The sequence below is a fragment of the Mus caroli genome, unplaced genomic scaffold (assembly GCF_978045245.1).
Source record: "Mus caroli unplaced genomic scaffold, Mus_caroli_1 scaffold_1, whole genome shotgun sequence".
Lineage (NCBI taxonomy): Eukaryota > Metazoa > Chordata > Mammalia > Rodentia > Muridae > Mus > Mus caroli.
The window spans coordinates 29,368,202-29,389,632 of NW_028227256.1; the positions used below are offsets into that span (position 1 = coordinate 29,368,202).

General features: G+C 39.7%; 1 protein-coding gene across 2 annotated transcripts in view; it reads left to right on the forward strand.

Moving 5' to 3' along the window:
* Nucleotides 1-21,431, forward strand: part of Khdrbs2 (KH RNA binding domain containing, signal transduction associated 2) — a 488,795-nt gene that overhangs the window by 270,696 nt on the left and 196,668 nt on the right. For both annotated transcript variants that reach the window (XR_015046810.1, XM_021163203.2), the window contains exons 5-6: nt 541-668; nt 4,521-4,719. Coding sequence is in view for 1 of the 2 variants with exons in the window: in XM_021163203.2 (XP_021018862.1) it covers nt 541-668; nt 4,521-4,719 (327 nt within the window). In the remaining variant the exon portion in view is untranslated. The remainder of the gene's footprint in view (nt 1-540; nt 669-4,520; nt 4,720-21,431) is intronic.

Genomic DNA, 21,431 nt, shown 5'->3' on the forward strand with positions numbered 1-21,431 from the left:
AGTGCAGTATATTGATGTTGACAGGACTGTCTCTCTTCTTCAGATAAAGCCTAAAATGGTATTTAAGATCATTAAATGCAGTATCGCGAAGAGACTTTCTTGATGAAAGAAACAGTTTCATGTTCTTTATACAATAAGAGGCTTGTAGAGATTCGCACATTCTTTAGCATCATTTCAGACCCAGAGCAAAGGGACAGACAAAGCTGGGTTGTTTGTCTTGTTTCACAGTAGCCCGGACTGACCTAGAATTCAGGATGTTCTCCAGCAGACTGTAGACTCCCTGGAAGCATCGCTTTCCACCTCAGGCTCCCGAGTACTTGCATCAGAGCTTTGAAGTAAGGCGTGGAAATAGACTCAGCTTTGTTTTCATGTTTTGAAATGCCTGTGACAGATTTTGAGGTCTCTCACGTGATAGACAAATGTTCTAAGAGTAAGTGGTATCCTCATCATTTTTCTTTTGTTTGTGGTGTATGTTTGTGTTTCAGCTTTAAGAACTCAATTTCTGATAGTAATTCATCTCCTTGTGTTTTTATCTTCTAGGACTACAATGATGAAATTCGTCAAGAGCAACTCCGGGAGTTGTCTTACTTAAATGGCTCAGAAGAGTCTGGCCGGGGCCGAGGTATTAGAGGCAGAGGGATCAGAATAACTCCCACAGCTCCATCAAGGTACAAGAGTTCTCACTCTGAGTGTATTAACAGCAGATGATGACAGCAGATGATGACAACAGGTCCCTGCTGTTCTGCTCTGTCATGATTGAAAATAGAGCTAAACAGTCTCAACAACACTAACAGCATGAGGCAGTAAGACTGGGTGCTTATGTAGTGCACAAGACAAGAGGCTCATCTATACTCATGGCATTATTATACACATTAACTCACCTCATTTCTTTTTAAACTTGAGATAACTACTTTTACAAATAATGAACCAAGGAACAAAAGTTTGGTGGGCCACATGTAGTAGTTCAGACCTCAACGCAAGAGACTGAGAAAAGTGAAGTTTAGTTCCAGTCTGGTTCTACATGATGAGTTCCAGGCCAGCCATGGAACTAGTTTCAAAAGCAAAACAACGAAAGTTGGATAGAATATTAAAATATTACCTAAAATAATAAATACATTCTGACTCCAGAATTCATGATTTGAGCACTTAACAACTATTTTTAAAAGCTAAAGCAGGAATTAGAGAATCTCTACTCCCCTCTTCTGTCCCAGGTTAGGGAAGAGAGGTTATACAGTCCTTTGCATATTTTTAAAACCAAGAAAGTCTTTGCACAATGGAAAAATATTTAATTTATGCTGTACATATTTCTTGAATGGATATACTCTTGTCAAGTTGAACAGAATCTCATTCTTTTGGTTTTGTAGGTCTTTGTCTTTTTTGAGTTTTTAACAGAAAACATCAGTTTGCATAAAGGCAAAGATGGATACATATTCTAGTACCAAAGCCAGAAACAAAACAGAAGAAAGAGAACTCAGACTAACATCCCTGAACATTGATTCCATAGGCATAATAAAAACATCAGTAAGCAATGCATAGTGGGAAGTCTGGGGTCATAGGATTAAGTGCCTTCTGCCTTCCATGGGTGCTATAGCTATCACTGTATCTTGGGTTTTCTTTTTGTCATGTTCCTGCCACATGCCCAATAACTTTGCTCCATCTTGGTATCCCCCATCTATTTGCTCCATCTTGCTGCTCCCATCTATTCTGGGAACCCCTATACTCTGTCTAAACTTCTGTAAAAGGCCTGAATACTATGAGTCTTCATATTTCTGGCCTGGGACTTACAAAACTGGGAGCCAAAATAAAACTGTTCTGTTAAATGTTAAATCTAACAACGTTACATCTAAAACACACACACACACACACACACACACACACACACACACACACACACACCTCATAGCTCTCATACAGAGACTGTTTAATTCATTCAGTTCCTGACCTATATAGCTGACTCATATATTTTGAAAGGATATAACTTAAACTAATATCTTATCTGTCACATAGAAATCATTTCACAGGTTGCTAAGGTATTCTGCAACTTTAATTAATGCCCCAAACATTTAAATCTTTACATACCACTCTTTTACATTCAATATTTTAAAACCTTGTTCATATATCAGAAAAACCTTATATTTCCAAATGGAATACTAAGCATTGAACCATGTATAGAAACTGGAAATTCTGGGGGAATTCTAACAAGGAAACAGCCGGAACAGGTGAACAGCACCTGAAATACTGAGAGACAGAGTGGAGAAATGAATAAAAGTCCAAAGGACCATTTTCCAGATAGTAGTTCAGGGAAGTCTTAAGTATAACTCAGGAGGCATAGGGTCATGGGAGCGATAAGAGAAAATTGGTAGGCTGAGAGCTTGGTGGGCTTAGCCAAGAGTCTTTTCCCAGTGCTAAAACAAGAGCTAAAGAAATGACGTTCGGCTCAGAAATGAACAGGAAGTGAAGATTAAATGCAGAAAATGTTCTTTGAAGAAGTCAGAAACTAAAAGAATCTTGCACTGGGGATTTAGCCCTGGACAGGATCCTAAAATAGATGACAGATGCTGTAAGTTGCATGGGAGAAGGCAATGGCGTTAATATTGCCAAGAAAGGACAGAGTGTATATGTGAGAATGAGGCCGACATTGTGTAGGGTTTGCTATGGCGGGGATTGAAGGTCGGTTGGAGAAGAAATGCAATGAAAAATTAGAATCAATATGAGCATGACACTATTGCAGAGTAAAACATTACAGACTCAGAAATCTAGATAGCATCTATTAGGAATAGTTATGATTTTAGTTTAGGTAATTAAAATGTTTACCTACCGTTATTCAAGGATATAGCCATCACATATAATTTACGATCAGCATGTGGACAATTGATAATACTAAAATGCTAAGGTCAGCAGTAATTATTACTGCTGTTGTCAGATCTGGGAGTATGTTACTTGTGAGAAACGGGCTTCTGGAACCTGTGTGAGTGAACTGTCTCATTGTTATGAATACATACTTGACATGAAGCAACCTAACTGAGGAAAGAAAGGCTTATTTTGGTTCAAATTTTGAAGGGAATCTGGTCCATAATATTTGGAAAGACACACTGGGTAGTGGCTCATAGAAAGCGAACCTGTGACTAGAACAGCTTAGCTCCAACTGTTTCAGCCATGGACAGGATGGGGTTTGGACTACAAACCGCAAGGCCTATCTACAGAGAGCTAATTCCTCCAGTAAGAATTCCCCTCACCACCCCCTGCCACAGATTCTACAACCTCCCAAAACATCATGAGTTGGATATTGCATGTTCAAACATCTCAAATGCAAATGACAACTCACAGGCTCAGGGAGGGTGAATTGCACTTAACAGATGTCTTTATGTCATTATGATAACAAAATCCTGTCTTCTCAGCCATTGTGCTCAAAGCTGGTACCATAGCTTTGGATCCTTTATGTCCTCTGATCTAGGCTACTCTTTCATATATTTAGCTCATATGAAATTATCTGCTCTTAGCTGGGTAAGCTAAGAATTTTAAAAAGCTCTGCCAGCACTCTTATTCTTCGTTCCTAAAGCTAATTTTCTCCCAGGAAGAAAGAGCCAGTTTGATGGCTATTCAAAGCCGAAAGTGTAACCTGTGCCTCCACGCAAAGGCACAGGCAAGCACTGTGATTGTCCGTACGCCAAAGATCATCATTTTCCTGAAAGCTTTAGTGGTCCTGCTGATAGCAGTGCTTTCAAGAGGCCAACTTTCATACATAATACACAGTGAAATAACCATGTATTTGCCCAAAGACTACAGATAAACATCCTTTCTAAAGGTTTTAGGATGTTATAAAAATGGCTGCATCCTTTGATCTCATGCTTTTGTTCAGATCGCTTTTGTGTTAAGGCTGTGGTACAGAACATTCAATCAGCCTTCTCATTGTTGAGCACTAATTCCACAACCCTTGAGTTATCATGTAAAATATGTCAGTGACTTCTCCAGCTCACACAGTGAAGGCATGCCGCATGCTGATAAATCAGGATTGGGAAGCTTTAGCTACTGCAACTATAGGATGCCATCATTCTGGTCAGAATAGCACATTTTACTAAGATGTGGGTTTTTTTAATAAGACCACACTAAAGATTACTGTCAATAAACCCAAGCATTGAAATATTGAAATAATCCTCCCCCCTCCCACTTTTTTCTCACAGTAGCCAGCATGGCACATCTCAGACATTATGCTGGTTTGTCTTCTAGCTTTAAAATACAAACAAGGTAGACTTTCGTTTTCTGTTTCCATATTTTTTGTCCTTTTCAAATTATATATTAAAAAATATCAAAACACATCGCATGAAACACATTGATTGCATGTTTTTCATTGCAACTAAGTCATAATATTTAAAGAAATATATTTTCATGTGACTCAAACCACTTTATGTATTATATAATATCTAGCAGAAGAGGAGACTGATTTGTGTGAAGGCAGTGAGCTGAGAAATTCATTACTTCTCTGCATGTCACCTCATCTGCATGTCACCTATTTCTTCTAGGGGCCGTGGTGGTGCTGTTCCACCACCACCACCACCTGGACGAGGTGTGCTTACCCCCCGGGGGACCACTGTGACCCGTGGAGCTCTTCCAGTGCCCCCAATAGCGAGAGGTGTCCCCACGCCTCGAGCCCGGGGGACAGCAGCAGTACCAGGATACAGAGCACCCCCACCTCCAGCTCATGATGCTTATGAAGACTATGTAAGTACCCCAAAGAAATTAGCAGCGAGCAAGGGCTAAATTTGCCAATTCAGGAGGTAAACTCGATTCTGTGATTTGCAGAACACTAAAGGCATTTACCTCAGAAGTTAGGCCGCTGATACACATGTAGACAGACGCTCCGAAAGAAGCTTTCATGGATCTCAGTGGCGTGCATGTGATAAGAGTATCTTGTGTGTGAGGAATGAAACTCTGCTGAAATGTACCTGTCCTTAAAAAGTTCCATCAGCTTCAAATTGGAAATAATTACAAATTATTATAAGCAAGATATGAGTTCTTATACGTTCAGAGAATTCACTTGAAACCTAGTAAACATGAGCGGGGAAAGCTGATAAACAAAGGTGAGAAACATGCAGCTAGTCTCCCATTGCCATGACTTCCTTTTTCATTCACCATTTGGAAGGTATGCAATTGGCATCCAGAACTGAAATGTATAGAGTAAACAGGAAATGTATTTTTAAGTACCCTCCTCCATCCCACTCTGTATCCAGTATTTTCTCCTGGGGACTGGGAGGAGGCAGAACTCAGCAGTGTCCACTCCACCAACTTAAAAAGTCCCGTGGCAACAAAAGCTCCATTGCACTAGAGTTCCTCCTGAGGCACACATTACTATTTTGGGTTCACTTATAGCTCCCATGATGAGGAGTTACTGTTAGGAGCATGGGTAACCCAAAAGCAGCCACACTGTGAAGTCTTCATCCAGCCTGGATCATGGTTTTCTTGTAGCTGCATAAGTAGAATCCCCTCCTCCAAGTCCTTCCCAGGCTGTGTAATCAAACCTGTCCTTCAAGGCCACAGGTAATTCTGGCAGAATTGCATATAATTGGCTTCCAGGGTTACTAGATATTCAGGTGAGCTTCGAAGGACTCTTGTTCCCCTTCCTTCTATAAGAGAATATCACCATTTAACAAGCCCAGCTGGGTTGTCATTTACAAACAGACACAACTGGTATCATGAATGTAGCAGTTATTCATTAGAATGAGGAGGGTGGGCAGGGCGGTGATCCAGGGTGGGAGGGGCAGAGAACCTGGGTGGGAATGGAGAGGCTCAGATCTCAGTTCAGTCTCAGATCCTGCTGACTGAAGGAGTTCAGCCCTCAGGAGTCATGGCCTTACTGCATAGATAGATGTCCACTCGGACAACACTTATAGGCATCTGTAAGTGTTGTAATGTATTGAATAATTATAGGACTGTAGGTTTTGAATAAAAGTGAACTGCCACATAAAATGACATTCTGTTTTTCTTAATACCTTTCAACTATGGACATATAGTTGGATCTATAGATGTTTATCTTTTTGTGAATTAACAAGGCATGATTGATTTCCAATAGCCAATAACCATTTGACCTTACGTTACTAAAATATAAATTTGGCATTGTGGGAATGTTCTGTGTGGAAGTTCACAAATCTAAATGACCACAGGACATTAGATCTTGGGAATACTTGTACCAAGGAGCTAGAAACTGGCAGGAATCTTTGCCCCAATTCAACCTTGGTTTTCTATGGAGAAACACTAGGTTTTAGAGGGGAAGCATCCCACGATTTCTACAATAGCACAACATGGATAACAGGAAAATCTAAGAGCATAGGCAGTTTTTTGGGGTTTTTTTTGGGGGGTGTTTGTTGTCGTTGTTGTTTGTTTTTATCTCTTAAATTATGTGAAAACGTATCACTGACCATATTTTAATTATTTGTTTTTAAAAGCTAATTGAGTGGGCTCATATAAGTTTCAAGTGAGTCTGCTAAGCCTCTAGTGGCAATCTGTGTAGTGCCAAACAGGATGGGATTATATGCAGGGATGCTGCTCTGGGCTGTACTTTAAAACTATTGATTCCTCCATAAGAGGTAAAAAAAATAAAAGTTTAAGTGTCTCAATAACAAAATAATAGCACCATGCTGAGTTGATGGTGAAACGCTCAAAGGCGTCCTGAACTCTCAGATAAAATTTCTCAGAAAAAAAGGTTCCCTTTATTATAAATCACAGTGTGAGCCAAGTCCCTCCTTACATACCTTCTCCTGCTGAGGCTCAGGATCAGGTTTCTAGCCACACAGAATGCAAGAAGGTAATCAAATCCACTGCAAGCAGCTTCCCTAACAAGAAAGCACTAACAGTAATTGACACTGCTGTTTCAGGAATATCATTAGTGATGGCTGAATCTAATATACGTGTATATATATATATATATATATATATATATACACATATACACACACACACACACACACATATATATATATATATATATATATATATATATATATATATATTTGGGGTTTCTTACATATCTTGACTTTAAATATTTTTAAGCTTCTTTTTTGTTAAACTTCTCAGAGTGGAATACATCCAGGATTTACAGATCCATCATTCTAACTGAGATAAATTAGGAAAATTAAAAATTGTGTTTTAGCAAAAACTCATATAGAATAGAATAGTAATGTCATCTGATCTACCAGAGGCTAATTCATTGGAAGAAGTGAAATGAAACTTCTGAACATACAACTGGCTCCAATCACAGTATATTAAGTCACACAGGCTGATGCAGATACCACAAATGAGTTATTAATTTCACTATATTACGGGAGAAGGAAAGAGACGCTTAGAGTTGGTTATTTTCAGTCTCCAGAGGCTCTGCTATGATTGCAACACTCGTCTTTTTCTCAGTAAAGAGCACAACATAATCCTACCTAGTATAAGCTCAGAGAGAATATACACATACACAGACTGCCTGCACTTCATCTTCAGCCAGGCGTGACTGAATGTCCCAGTCAATATTTAGCACATCTTCCCTTTCCCTTCATGAATTCCTCCAACTCTAGAGAACTAGCTGGAAACTCCCAGAAAACAGGTGCTAAAAATATGCCACCCAGAGTGTTTGGAAAGACTGTCAGAAAATTGTAGCATTCTGGGAGAGACCATGTTGCTCCAATATCAGCCATCCTCTATGGGTTTGCTATGTAGGGTTCTCTTCTTACTCTCTTCTTACTCCCTCAATTATTAGAAGTTGTTATACCTTATTCTTACCCAGTTGCAAGACTTTCCAAAGGCAGAAAATATTTCTTAAATTTGTCTTTAATTAAAGGTAAACTGCTCAATAGCAACAATGGCATTAACCTATGTATTATATTTTTAGAAATATTATAAATATATATGTTTTAAAGCATATATGCAAACTTTGTTAATATTAAAGTAATAAGAATACAGAATAGCATGAAATGCCTGTTTAATTAACACTGCCCTTGTTCAAGTAAAAGGCATTGCCATTCATAGCTGAGTGTTTGACATTGTTTCTAAGGTGGGGATAGTGGGCAAACCTTTGAGAAGCAGAGGGAAGAGAATCACCATGAATAGGGAAGGTGAAGGAAGACCAGAAAAAAGATCTCCATGGCATCTGTCTCTACAAGACAAAGAGAATCCAAGAAAACAAGTTATTTAGACAGCCCATTAGACAATGCAGTGGAAATGGGACAGGAGAATGGAAACAGAGGCAGGTTTTGTAACTTCCTACCTGTGATAGAAAGAAAGAAAGAAAGAAAGAAAGAAAGAAAGAAAGAAAGAAAGAGAGAGAGAGAGAGAGAGAGAGAAGGAGGGAGGGAGGAAGGAAGGAAGGAAGGAAGGAAGGAAGGAAGGAAGGAAGGAAGGAAGGAAGGAAGGAAGGAAGGAAGACATTTTTAAAAAGAATGAGAGAGAGAGAGAGAGAGATCTACCTGCAGGTTTCAGAAAAGATGAACTAGTGTTTGTGAGGAGGTTATGATTTCTAAAAAAAGTTTTGGAAGAATAGAAAAGAGAACAAAGCCAACAAAAACTTAGAATTCACAAGTTGGAGCTAGAGTTTGCCACCATTGGATTCTCAGCTATGTGCATTGTACTGGTTAGTTTTGTGTCAACTTGACACAGCTGGAGTTATCACAGAAGAAGGAGCTTCAGTTTCTCAACAATGCCTCCATGAGACCCAACTGTAAGGCATTTTCTCAATTAGTGATCAAGGGGGAAAGGCCCCTTGTGTGTGGTGCCATCTCTGGGCTGGTAGACTTGGGTTCTATAAGAGAGCAGGCCTAGCAAGCCACGGGAGGCAAGCCAGTAAGGAACATCCCTCCATGGCCTCTGCATCAGCTTCCTGACCTGCTTGAGTTCCAGTCCTGACTTCCTTGGTGATGAACAGCAGTATGGAAGTTTAAGCCTAATAAACCCTTCCCTCCCCAACTTGCATCTTGGTCATGATATTTGTGCAGGAATAGAAACCCCGACTAAGACATGGATGATTTAAATAATAGGCATTAATATCCGAAAAGCATATTTCTCAAAGTTTCTAGTTACTTATTCACCAAACTCAATTTTGTCTGTACCCTTCTCAGATGAATATCTATACTTTTCATTATTTTGTGTCTTTGCATTTTGATTTAAATAGAATGAAAAATTCTAAATATAATAACTTTTATAAAAAATGAAAGAAAGTAAAGAGAAACAAGTGCAAAGATTTGGGAAGCCTTGCTGAGACATGACCTGGGCTGTGAGGTTAGGATGGGATATAGTTAACATATCAAAAGAAAGCTAAAGATGACAACCATGGTCAGGAAGACAGCAGAGGTGTGAGAGAAGTGGAGCAGCGAGGAAATGAAGCAGTTCTGACAAATCTTGTGCTTTGTGTGTGCAGAGAATCAGGGCGTGACTCTTGGGCTTCCTGAAATACTTCAATGGTGGGAGCTGAGTATCATTCCTGTTCTGATGTAGAAACCTGAGAAATGCTCTAGCACTACACCTGGTGACCTGACACCATATTCACGTGCAGAGATCTGTCTGCTCTTTGACTGAATGGCAATGCTGGCCCAGGAAGCAGATGTTTATAAAGGTTTGAAGTCGATTGGTCAGAAACTCTCCTCTGGAAACTCTTCATATGATTCATTACAGCTCTGAAAGAAGAGAGGTGCACGGAACCTGTCACTGAGCCAGCAAAACACCCACATAAAAAGATCAGTAATAAGATACCAATAATAGCAACTATTATTCAGACATCGTCCTGGATTTTCTCTCCTGTATAGATTTTTAATATATATATATAATAGCATTTATATTATAAACTGATCAGAGACTATGCTTTGAACAAAAGCAGAAGGGTGTAGGGTGATACTCAGTGGTCAAGCATTCACTGCTCAAGTGTGTGAGCCTGAGTGTGGATCTCCAGAGCCCACACAAAGTCATAAAGCTGAGCACAAAGTGCAAATATCTCCAATCCCAGTGCTTCATGGCAGAAAAGGAATCACACACCAGAGAATCCCTGGAAGACATGAGAGCAGCTAGCTGACAGCCTGTGCCTCAAACAAGGTATAAGACAAGGACTCATCTAGCTCTGCTCTCCTCTCTCTCTCTCTCTCTCTCTCTCTCTCTCTCTCTCTCTCTCTCTCTCTCTCTCTCTCTCTCTCTCCCCCTCTCCCTCTCTCTCTCTTTCTCAGACACACACCCACACACACATACACACATGCTCACATACATGAGTGGGAATGAAGAGAAAGATTTTAAGAGAGTGAACTAAGATATTGCTTTGTGGTTTTATAATGTTTCTCGATTATTTTATTAGATAATTTCTTTACTTACATTTCAAATGTTATCCCCTTTCCTAGATTCCCCCCCCAAAAAAAATCCCCTATCACCTACCCCCTCCCCCTGGTACCCAACCTACTCACTCCCTTTCCTGGCCCTGGCATTCCCCTCTACTGGGGCATAGAACCTTCACAGGACCAAGAGCCTCTGCTCCCATTGATGACAGACTAGGCCATCCTCTGCTACCAATGCAGCTAGAGACACCAGTGCCACCATGTGTTTTCTTTGATTGGTGGTTTAGTCCCAGGGAGCTCTGGGAGTACTAGTTAGCTCATGTTGTTGTTCCTCCTATGGGGCTGCAAACCCCTTCAGCTCCCTGGGTACTTTCTCTAGCTCCTTCAGTGAGGACCCTGTGCTCTGTCCAGTGGATGACTGTGAACAACCACTTCTGTATTTGCCACACACTGGCCGAGTTTCTCAAGAGACAGTATATCAGTCTCCTGACAGAAAGCTCTTTGTTGGCATCCCCAATAGTGTCTGGGTTTGGTGGTTGTATATGGGATGGATCTCCAGGTGGGGAAGTCTCTGGATGGTCATTCCTTCAGTCTCTGCTCTGAACTTTGTCTCTGTAACTCCTTCCTTGGATATTATGTTCCCCCTTCTAAGAAGGACCAAAGTATTCACACTTTGGTCTTCCTTCTTCTTGAGTTTCATATGTTTTGCAAATTATATCTTGGGTATTCTGAGCTTTGGGCTAATATTCACTTATCAGTGAGTGCATATCATGTGTGTTCTTTTGTGATTGGGTTACCTCAGGATGCTATCCTCCAGATCCATCCATTTGTCTAAGAATTTCATAAATTCATTGTTTTTAATAGCTGCAAAGTACTGCATTGTGTAAATGTACCACATTCCCTGTATCCATTCCTCTGTTGAGGGACACCTGGGTTCTTTCTAGTTTCTGGCTATTATAAATAAGGCTGCTATGAACATAGTGGAACATGTGTCCTTATTACAAGTTGGAGCAACTTCTCAGTATATGCCCAGGAGTAGTGCTGCTGGATCTTCTGGCAGACTATGTCTAATTTTTTGAGGAACCACCAAACTGATTTGCAGAGTGGTTGTACCAGCTTGCAATTCTACCAGCAATGGATGAGAGTTCCTCTTTCTCCACATCATCGATGTTTCTGGATCTTAATCTTAAAATGTTGCTGGTTGTGATTTTTCAAACAAAACACTCTCAGGTTGATTTTATATCTAGAACTCTAAGATTCTTTTCTTTTTTTGTATTTTTATTAGATATTTTCTTCATATTCAATTCAAATGCTATACTAAAAGTCCTCTATACTGTCCCCCTGCCCTACTCCCCTACCCACCCATTCCTGCTTCGTGGCCCTGGATTTCCCCTGTACTAGGGCATATAGTCTTCCTATACAAATGGCCTCTCATCCCATTGATAGCTGACTAGGCCATTCTCTGCTACATATGCAACTAAAGACACAATCTCTGGGGATGGGGATACTGGTTAGTTCATATTGTTGTTCCTCCTATAGGGTTGCAGACCCCTTTAGCTCCTGGGTACTTTCTCTAGCTCCTTAATTGGGAGCCCTGTGTTCCATCCAATAGATGACTATGAGCATCCACTTCTGTATTTGCCTGGCAATGACATAGCTTCAAAAGAGAGAGCTTCCTCTTTAATGACTTTTACCTATTTAGCAGTGTTCTTCTTTATTTCTTTAAGTGAGTTATTAATGCCCTTCTTAAAATCCTCTACCAGAATCATGACATATGATTTTAAATCTCAATCTTGCTTTTCGGGTGTGTTGGGGTATCCAGGACTTGCTGTGGTGGGAGTACTGGGTTCTGATGATGCCAAGTAATCTTGGTTTCTGTTAGTAAGATTCTTATGTTTGCCTTTTGCCTTCTGGTAATCTCTGGTGTTACATGTTCTAGCTGTCTCTGGCTGAAGCTTGTTCCTATTCTGATTCTGTTAGCCTCTGTCAGCACTCATGGGATTCAAACTGTCTCCTGAGTCCCAGTGGTCAGAGCACTGTCTGCAGGCAAGCTCTCCTCTGGCAGGGAAGGTGTGCAGAGGTCTGGAGCTCATCTCTGCCTCCTGTCTGAAGATGGAGGCCAGAAGGCACCCTGTCCAAGAAGCTCTGTTGCTTCTGTGGCCCACAAACCTCTCTCCTGCACGGACTGGTTTCTGAGAGCCCAGGGATACAAGATGGAGATCTTGTTTGAGTCCCAGAGTCAGAACCCTCCCTGCAGGCGAACTCTTCTCTAGAGGGGAAGCTGTCCAGTGGTCTGGGTCTCAGTTCTGTTTCCTGGCTGAAGATGAAGACATGAAGGCACCCTGTCCAAGAAGGTCTTTTGCTTCTGAGGCCCACATGCTCTTCTAAGCGGATTGGTCTCTGAGATACCCGGGATACAAGATCAATATATATTTTTTTCTTACAGAATGGAAACCTATGTCTTTTAAAGCCACACAAAGGCTGAATCTGTTCCTATAGTGATTAATCCATGCAACCTTTATAGAAAAACCTATGTGTAGACACAGGACAGGGACAGGTTGTTTAAAGAAAACACTGCTTGTACCTACCAGGTGCATCTGCGATTACTCAGAATGATGTCAGCACTGTTCAAAAGCCACTGCTTATGGAAAATAATCCTTTTCATGATAATTTTGAAACAATTAAACTGAAGATAAAGGATGTTGTGTTCTTTAAATGCCAGTAATAGCATAAAATTTTACAAAAGATAAATACTTGTCATCTATATGTGCTTATATGAATACTTGTAACACATATGCTGGGGAAGTTAAAACCAAACAAAACAAAACAAAAAAATAGTCTCCTTAGGTATGCACATCTCATGCTTTCCAAACACATATGGCAATTTTATTTTGAAACCACTTCGTATTTTCTCCAAAGGTTAATTGTGCAGACATCAAAGACACATACCGAAGCACAAAAGCCAGCAGGAAGAGGAGGTACCTAAGATTCAGGCCGATGCTCCAGGAGAAATTTTGGCTTAGGATAATCAATCATGTTAACCTAATTTACAACATGCATTCTGACAGATTTTGAGAGCTTCTCTTTTCATCTGTCTGTACTAAGCCTATCGGCATTCCGGCCCATCCTGTCATCCAATTCAGCCCCTGAGGTATCCTTCCAGTTGCTGTGAGAGAACTAGAGATTCCACTGATAAATCAATAGTCCTTAAAAGTTCCATAAATGAGCTCAAGTCGCCAACCTCCAGTCTCATGTGCACAGAGAACTTTTTGACAGGAGAGGGAAATCAGTATTAAATGATAATTGAAATCAATTCTTGTGCCATTTGTAGAAGGGAAGATTATGAGTCTGATCTATAATGCATTTTGAGGGCAGCCACGTATGATGGTTTCTGTGTTAATAGCCAAAAGCCTTCACCCAAAAAGAAGAGACTTTTATTAGAGCCTCTAGATTGGATATTTGTATTCCATTAGGCATTCTTGTTGGGGTTTCATGCTTTAGTCTCTTCTTATTAGAGACTAATTTACCAGAATGCATTGTGGGATTTTGTTTGTTGAAATGTAACTAATATTTAAACTAGCCAAGCCATGTAAGGTAAATGGAATGCGTCACAGAGCTATGGGCTGGGCAGCATATTGCTGTGGTTCTGAGTTCAGTGATTCTGAGTTCAGAGAAAGTTAGTGGTATTTAAGCCCAAATATATGAATTACTTTCACAGATAATAAAAAAATGCATTCTTTAAATGGAACTCTTACCCTGCACCTTGAAATCTGAATGAGCCATCTTACTAATGTGTTAGATTTCAAGTCAGTTTTTAATAAATGAGGATATTTCTATTGGCAACGACACTCAGGATTGCATCCAAACCTCTCCCTGAAAATTATGATGGCGATGAACATCTCTTATAACACAGTGAGAATAAAATGAGTTTTCTCTCTTTGTTCCTCTTTACAATGGCTTCTAGCTACTGCTACCTACTGGAAAATATTATGTCAAATGAATATAACATGAAAGTCTTTTCCAGGCCCTGTTATGATCATTTGAGGAATCTTCTGTGGACAAGGAGAGGAGGACAAGGATGAGAATATTGGGCTGTAGACTGGAGTTTAGGAACTTAATCATTAGTTTTGAAAATTAAATTCTCTATCTTATAGTACTACTATCAATATAATATTACATTAACAAAATTAGTGTATTTGAGACAGTATTACAAAATTAGTGTATTTGAGACAGCATTGTTTGTTCATACAGTGACCTCAGAATTAAAAATAAGTGAAGTTTTTTTTTGGTTTGAATTGCTTCCATAGATGTGCTCACAGGCTCTGCATGTCACAAATATGTTCATATTTTGGTCTTGTTCTTGGTAAGGTTAAAAACTGTATCCAGCTAGTGCTTAAACTTGAAATATTCACCCACAGGGTTATCTTGTTTTATGATGGACGCCAAACATGTGGCACTCTTTTGAAGGCTGTGGAGCCTTTAAATGGTTGGTAGCTTAAAGGAAATAGATCACTAGGGCAGGCCTTCAAAGACTGTACCTGCCTGGGCAGCCTGCTCTCAGCTCTCTGTCTAGGTCTCTGCCATGTGTGCAGCACTGAGGTCTGAGCTGCTCTACTCAACATGGTATCCCTCTCAAGATGATGGGCTGAAGACTAGATTATATTTACCCATACACATACTTCTCTCAAGTACTATGTCCAAATGTTGACAAAATACGTGTGTGTGTGTGTGTGTGTGTGTGTGTGTGTGTGTTATCATTCATACATACATACAGGGACTTCATACATACAGGGGCATACATTCATACGTCCAGGGACTCATGTTCTCTCCATCCATGCAAGAATGATGGCGGTATTGATCTTGTACAAGTCCTATTGGGTGATCAGTTACTGTGAGTGCAGTGGTTTAATCATGTCCTGAGGATACTATTTTGCAACAGTTCAAATACTTCTGCTAATAGAATGTTAGAGAAAGTTATCACAAGGATCTCCAAGTCATTATGTAACTCATATAACCATGCCCTTAAAAAGCTATATTCCAAGCTTGTCTAAAAATTAGAGCCTGTTCACTAGGAGCATAATACATGGAATTATTTGAGTCCTTCATGCAAAGACATATCAGAGAGGTAGGCCAAATGTCTCTGGTTTGCACATGTTCCCCCTTCAAGTTCTGATGGCTTTCTAGAAGGTACACATGTGGGCACATGCTTGCAGAAGCATGTAAACACACACACACACACACACACAAACACACACACACACACACACACACACACACACAGTCTCTGTTTCTTTCCAGATATTCATACCCTGAAAGGGACACTATTATTCCTTCTTTGAAGGAATTTTGAAATCATCTGACGATATCCTTTTCCAGACTGGACAGATTATGAGCTCACAATGTTTTTTCAGAGGAAAAGATTTTCAATTATCAGCACATACATTGGGCATCTCACAATCCTTTGTAGCTCTAGCTCTAGAGAATCTGATGACCTCCTCTGGCCTCTGTGAGACCTCAACATCAATGTACATAAGCATGAATAAGCATTACACATGTACACATAAACACTCACTTTTTCTAAGGCTGTACCCCTACAAAACAAGTTCTGTAGACCTGACCATAGTGCTGTGTAAAGAAGGAGGAAGGCAATAGAGAGAAAAACATATTTTGACCCAGCTTTTTGGGGACTTGTTTGATAGCAAAAACATGTAGTCATTTCTATTTTAAAAAGGAAAAGACACCGCATTTCATTTCTGCTATTTACTAAAGGAGTCTATTCTGTTTGCATTACAAATGGACATGGAAAACCTTTAAGCATACTATCTGCAGTAGACCAGAGTCACACATATAGCACTCCAAATACGATTACAAAATGTATTTTTCCTCACACCTAGATCTTTCTTATTGCATTCTTTTACATTAAAATACATTCTTCAGATGTAAATGGCAGCCTCTGTTAGTTTTCATAAACTATTATGCAGCAAGTATCACTCTAAAATAAATCACTATATTTTCCCTTTCTGAAATACTACCTCCATTGAAATTCATTTACAAAATAATACATGTCACTGAGCTGTATCCCTCTCGTTTGTTTTCAGTCCTAGGATTTCAACAGGCTGTCATAACATAATTTTATCTTTTATCTCCAAAACTTTAAAAAAATGTTTCTACTGACCTATGTTTGAAATACTGCAATTACTTGGGGTCCTTCTGTTTAAAAAGTCCCCCATCTCCTACAACCATGGATGTAAACAGTTCTCATCAAATATCTCCCAACTTAAAATTAATCCATTTTTTGCTTTCTTTTCTTTTCCTTTTTTTATCCAGTTCTTTTCTTTCCTCTGCATCTTTTCCCATCTGCTGCTAGAGGAAGCCTCTTTGGTGATAACTGGATAAGGTACCAATCTATGAGTATAGCAGAATATCATTAGGATTCATTTTATTGATTTTTTTTAGACCAGTAGCATCTAGTTTTATCCTGTCTCTGAGCTGTTTAGCCTCTGGTTCTTGGTTACTCAAGCAATGTCAGGTGTGGGTTCCTTCTCTTGAAGTGGAAATTTAGACACCGGTTGGTTATTCCCACAAGTTCTGTGCCAACATTGCCTTATTGTATGGTGTAGCAAAGAGAGATTATAATTCAAAAGGTGTATAGAAGTGTTGGCATCCACATTTCTCTTTTGGTAACCTGCATAATACCTTCTTACACCAAAGAGTTCATACACTCCATATTGGGCTCCATATTGGTAGCAGACTTGGGGGAATTGGTCCGCAGCAGCAGTGGAAGAGGTTTAGGTCTAACTTTAGCCTGCTTAATTCACTGCGAGTAAAGGCTCTTAGGTTAGCAGGGGGTGCCTGGGGGAGTTGGGTCTGAGACAAAGAAAGAAGTTGGGAAAGGGAGGTTAAGAGGAAAAGACTTGTGGGATTTCTGGGCAATGTGAACAGAAGTGAAGGAAGGATGCAGCTGGTTTTCCTTGCACCAAGAGATAAGATTGGGAGATTGGGTCTGGGGGAAGAGAGAAAGCAAACCCCAAGACTCTTCTGTAAGCCAAAATTTTATCATTCTTCATATATTTATAAACAGTTTATCATTTACTAAACACATATTTTATATAAGATGAATTTCAAAGGGGGAGTCGATGAGGAGTGAAAATCCACAGTCAGACGCATTACCTATTATACACCGAAAACTTATATACATCATCTCACAACCACAATAAAAGTAGGAAGCAGAACTCCTTTTCCACCATTAAGGAGTTTTAGGACTAAAGTTTATGACAAATATGAAGGTTGCATGTCTGGAAACAGGCAGATAGGTCTGTCTACGGTGCTAACATGTTATTCAAAGTATGAACATGCAACAGGCAAAAGCTAGGTCAGCTGATAAGACTCCTAAACTACAAGCAAATCTCATGGGTCTACTCAGCTGAGTAGAAGATGTGAGAGCGAAATTCCAACCTCTATGACAGTATCTGATATTTTTGGACATACCTTTTAGATTGTGGGAAATGTCATTAAGACACCAATTAGAAAGTATCTACCTAAACATCTGCAGTGTTTTAGGATCGGCACTAACTAATGATTCAGTGAAATTTTAGGAAATTAGGAGGCAAAACAACTAAGGGGTAGATGTGGTTTCTAACGCTGAAATAACAAACAACATGAGACTCTTAATGTCATTTCTGTATTAAAGAAAACTAATCTAACTCCTTATTTACTGCAGCCTATGTCGTATACAAATTTTGCACCTTCAGCATTTAGTTTCATAACAACTTTGTTTTATTGGTGGTTTTACCATTCTAAAATGGAACAAATAGGAACATAAAGGATTTAACCTTATGGCAACAATGAAAGTATATATCATCTTTAAGCATCAGAGCCAGAATTTAGGTCAGAATTCAGGGGCAGAACTGATTGCTTCCAGGCTGTAACATGAAGGCACTAAATACAGAGCAGGTGCTTGTCTAGGTGCTGCTCATGTGAAGACTTAAGTTCTTCCTTTAAATCTTAAATATGGAAGCTTGTGTGCAGGGAGAGCCTGAGTAACCTGCAGCTTTGTCCAAGGAGCCAAAAGCAGAGCTGAGGTTTAAGCCAAGTAGCCAGTCATTAATCTCCATTAATTTCAGTGTATTTTCTAAGGCCAGTCATTTCCAATGCAAACTGTATGGAATTAAGAGAGATAGGACATCACTATTTTCAGACTCATCAATTTTCAGAGAGAAACATCTACACAGGCTTATTTTGTCTTACATGTGCCTACCCTTTCCCTAACATGTGCATGTGACATAGAGCACATGCTAAGTTGTCCACAGCAATAGCAGACTTACAGTAAAGGAAGGGAGGATGATCAAATTTCAGCAGAGCTTCCGAGGGTATTGCACAGGTGAGTGTCTTGTTAAATGATAAATGAACTGGGGTACTCATTTTTTTTTAACAGAAGGTAGGGACAGTAATGCCAACAGTCTAAGAAACCACCTCGTTCTGATGATAAATTTGCCCATGTCACATCACAGGACTGCTCTGCCCATGCCATCTGTAATAATCTAGTATTGCAAAGCACTGCCAGATTCACACAAGCATACTGCATGTTTTCTCCCAAAACAACCTGTTAGCAACCATCCTTTAGACAGACTCAAAATTTAATGCATACTTTAAAAAAATGTATCCTGCAGTAAAAACACTGTGGAAATTGATCTTGCCATAAAATCTAGCACCTTAAATTTGATATTAAGGCCACTTAGAGGCTTCTACCATCAGTAAGGCAGAGAAGCAACAAATGAATTTCCAGGGGATGTTTCTGGTACGGAGGCCCCACAGTGAGAAATGGGAGCTATTACAAAACCAGGTCTCACACATGAGCCATTAATTTGTCAACTGTCATTTGTTGACTGTCAGCAAACATTCACATCCCTGATGCATAATTGATGGCACCCTCTCGGGAATTTCTTTAAAATCAGAACCTGATTGTTCTGGCTCTATAGAAGACCAGCAGGGAGATATCAAAAATTTGTACCAAATATATTTTAAAATAATGCCATGATCTAATTACGCCGGGATCCAGCCTCAACAAGAGTCAGGGTTCCTCAAAGGATACCAGTTAGGCAAATAAGAAAACACAATTGAAATACAATGCTGACAGGCTGGTGTACTGGCATGTGAGCCCTTCAACTCAGGAGTCAGTGTGCTTACCTAGACTTGACTCAGCCTCAGTCTTTTATTGAAATCAGACAAGGATCTTGGGTTACAAAATTCATAAGGGGTGGGTAAATGCTTCTATATTTTCCTGTGCCAACATTTTCTTGTGACACCGAGTAGTACAGATTTAGAACAGAAAAAAGGAAACTATACAATCTCAGACATAAGAATTTTACAGCAAGTACAATTTTTTGTATCTCCCAACTACCAGTCTTCAGTGAGGTCGGGGGCTGCAGTATTGCTGTTTCAAAGTCAGTATGTGACTTTCAGACATACGTGAGACACGACAATTTCATAAAAGGGCAAACATGAGGTCATACTGCTGACCCTGCAGTCTTTATAATTTTTGGACCCCATCTGCATGTCTACAAAAATATTCTCACCTAACCGGTACAGAGAATTCTGAGGGGGCTGCCACCATCATCCCTAAACCCAAGTAACCCATTGCTGACTTTCTAAGAAATATCTATATATGATTCCATCTTTGATTATAGAACAAAAATATTCTATTTTTATTATATAGAATGGAGACTAAGATGGGGGAACAGCTGAAGAATTACTCATCTCTGCCTGTGGCTCTAGGTTACGTTCATTTCTACCTAGAGCGAGTGACCATAACATAAATTTCTCTTGAATTCATGAATGGCTTTCACTTTAATATTATTGACAACATTTAATTTCTGGATAACAAACAGGCTCCTACTAAATCTTGCCAGGTCACTAAATACTGGTTTAACCAAGGAAGAAGAAAGAAAAGAAATAGTAAATAGACAAAGAAAATAGTAAGTACTAAGAATAATTGCTGAAATGACATCACAAGTTCCTTGTGCCAAAGAAGCAGGCCTTGGGGCCTCTCAGTACTCATACTGGGGCCCAAAAGAGGCCATTGCCTCATGCTCTGAAACACGGTACCCCAGGCAGGTTTTTTTCCCTTGTCATCAGAGGTCCCAGGCATCTCATGCTTAATGTGGAGTGTCTCCAAAATAATTAATTAAAAATTAATACCTATCTTAATTAATATATCAACTCTTCCTTAGTAATAGTTAATTAATAATTAATAAGAAATTATTATTCTTAATGTTGGAGACTTAAATCTAAAATGATTGTGTATTTAAAAGTCCTATATTTTGTTCTCCCTTCTAAAAAGAATCAAAGTATCCACACTTTGATCTTCCTTCTTCTTGAGTTTCATGTGTTTTGTAAATTGTATCTTGGGTACTCTGAGCTTCTAGGCTAATATCTTCTTATCAGTGAGTGCATATCATGTGTGTTCTTTTGTGATTGGGTTACCTCACATAAGATTATATCCTCTAGATCCATCCATTTGTCTAAGAATTTTATAAATTCATTGTTTTTGATAGCTGAGTAGTACTCCATTGTGTAAATGTACCACATTTTCTGTATCCATTCCTCTGTTGAGGGACATCTGGGTTCTTTCCAGCTTCTGGCTATTATAAATAAGACTGCTATAAACATAGTGGAGCATGTGTCCTTATTACAAGTTGAAACATCTTCTGGGTATATGCCCAGGAGTGCTATTGCTAGATCTTCTGGTAGTACTGTGTCCAATTTTCTGAGGAACCTCCAAAATGATTTCCAGAGTGGTTTGTACCAGCTTGCGATCCCACCAGCAATAGAGGAGTGTTCCTCTTTCTCCACATCCTACACATCCTCCACATCCTGGAAGGAGTTACAGAGACAAAGTTCAGAGCAGAGACTGAAGGAACGACCATCCAGAGACTTCCTCCCCTGGGGAACCATCTCTTTAACAACCACCAAATCCAGATATTATTGTGAATGCCAACAAGAGCTTGCTGACAGAGCCTGATATAGCTGTCTCCTGAGAGGCTCTGCCAGTGCCTGACAAATACAGTAGTGGATGCTCAAAATCATCCACTGGATGGAGCAAGGGGTCCCCAATGAAGGAGCTAGAGAAAGTACTCGTAGAGCTGA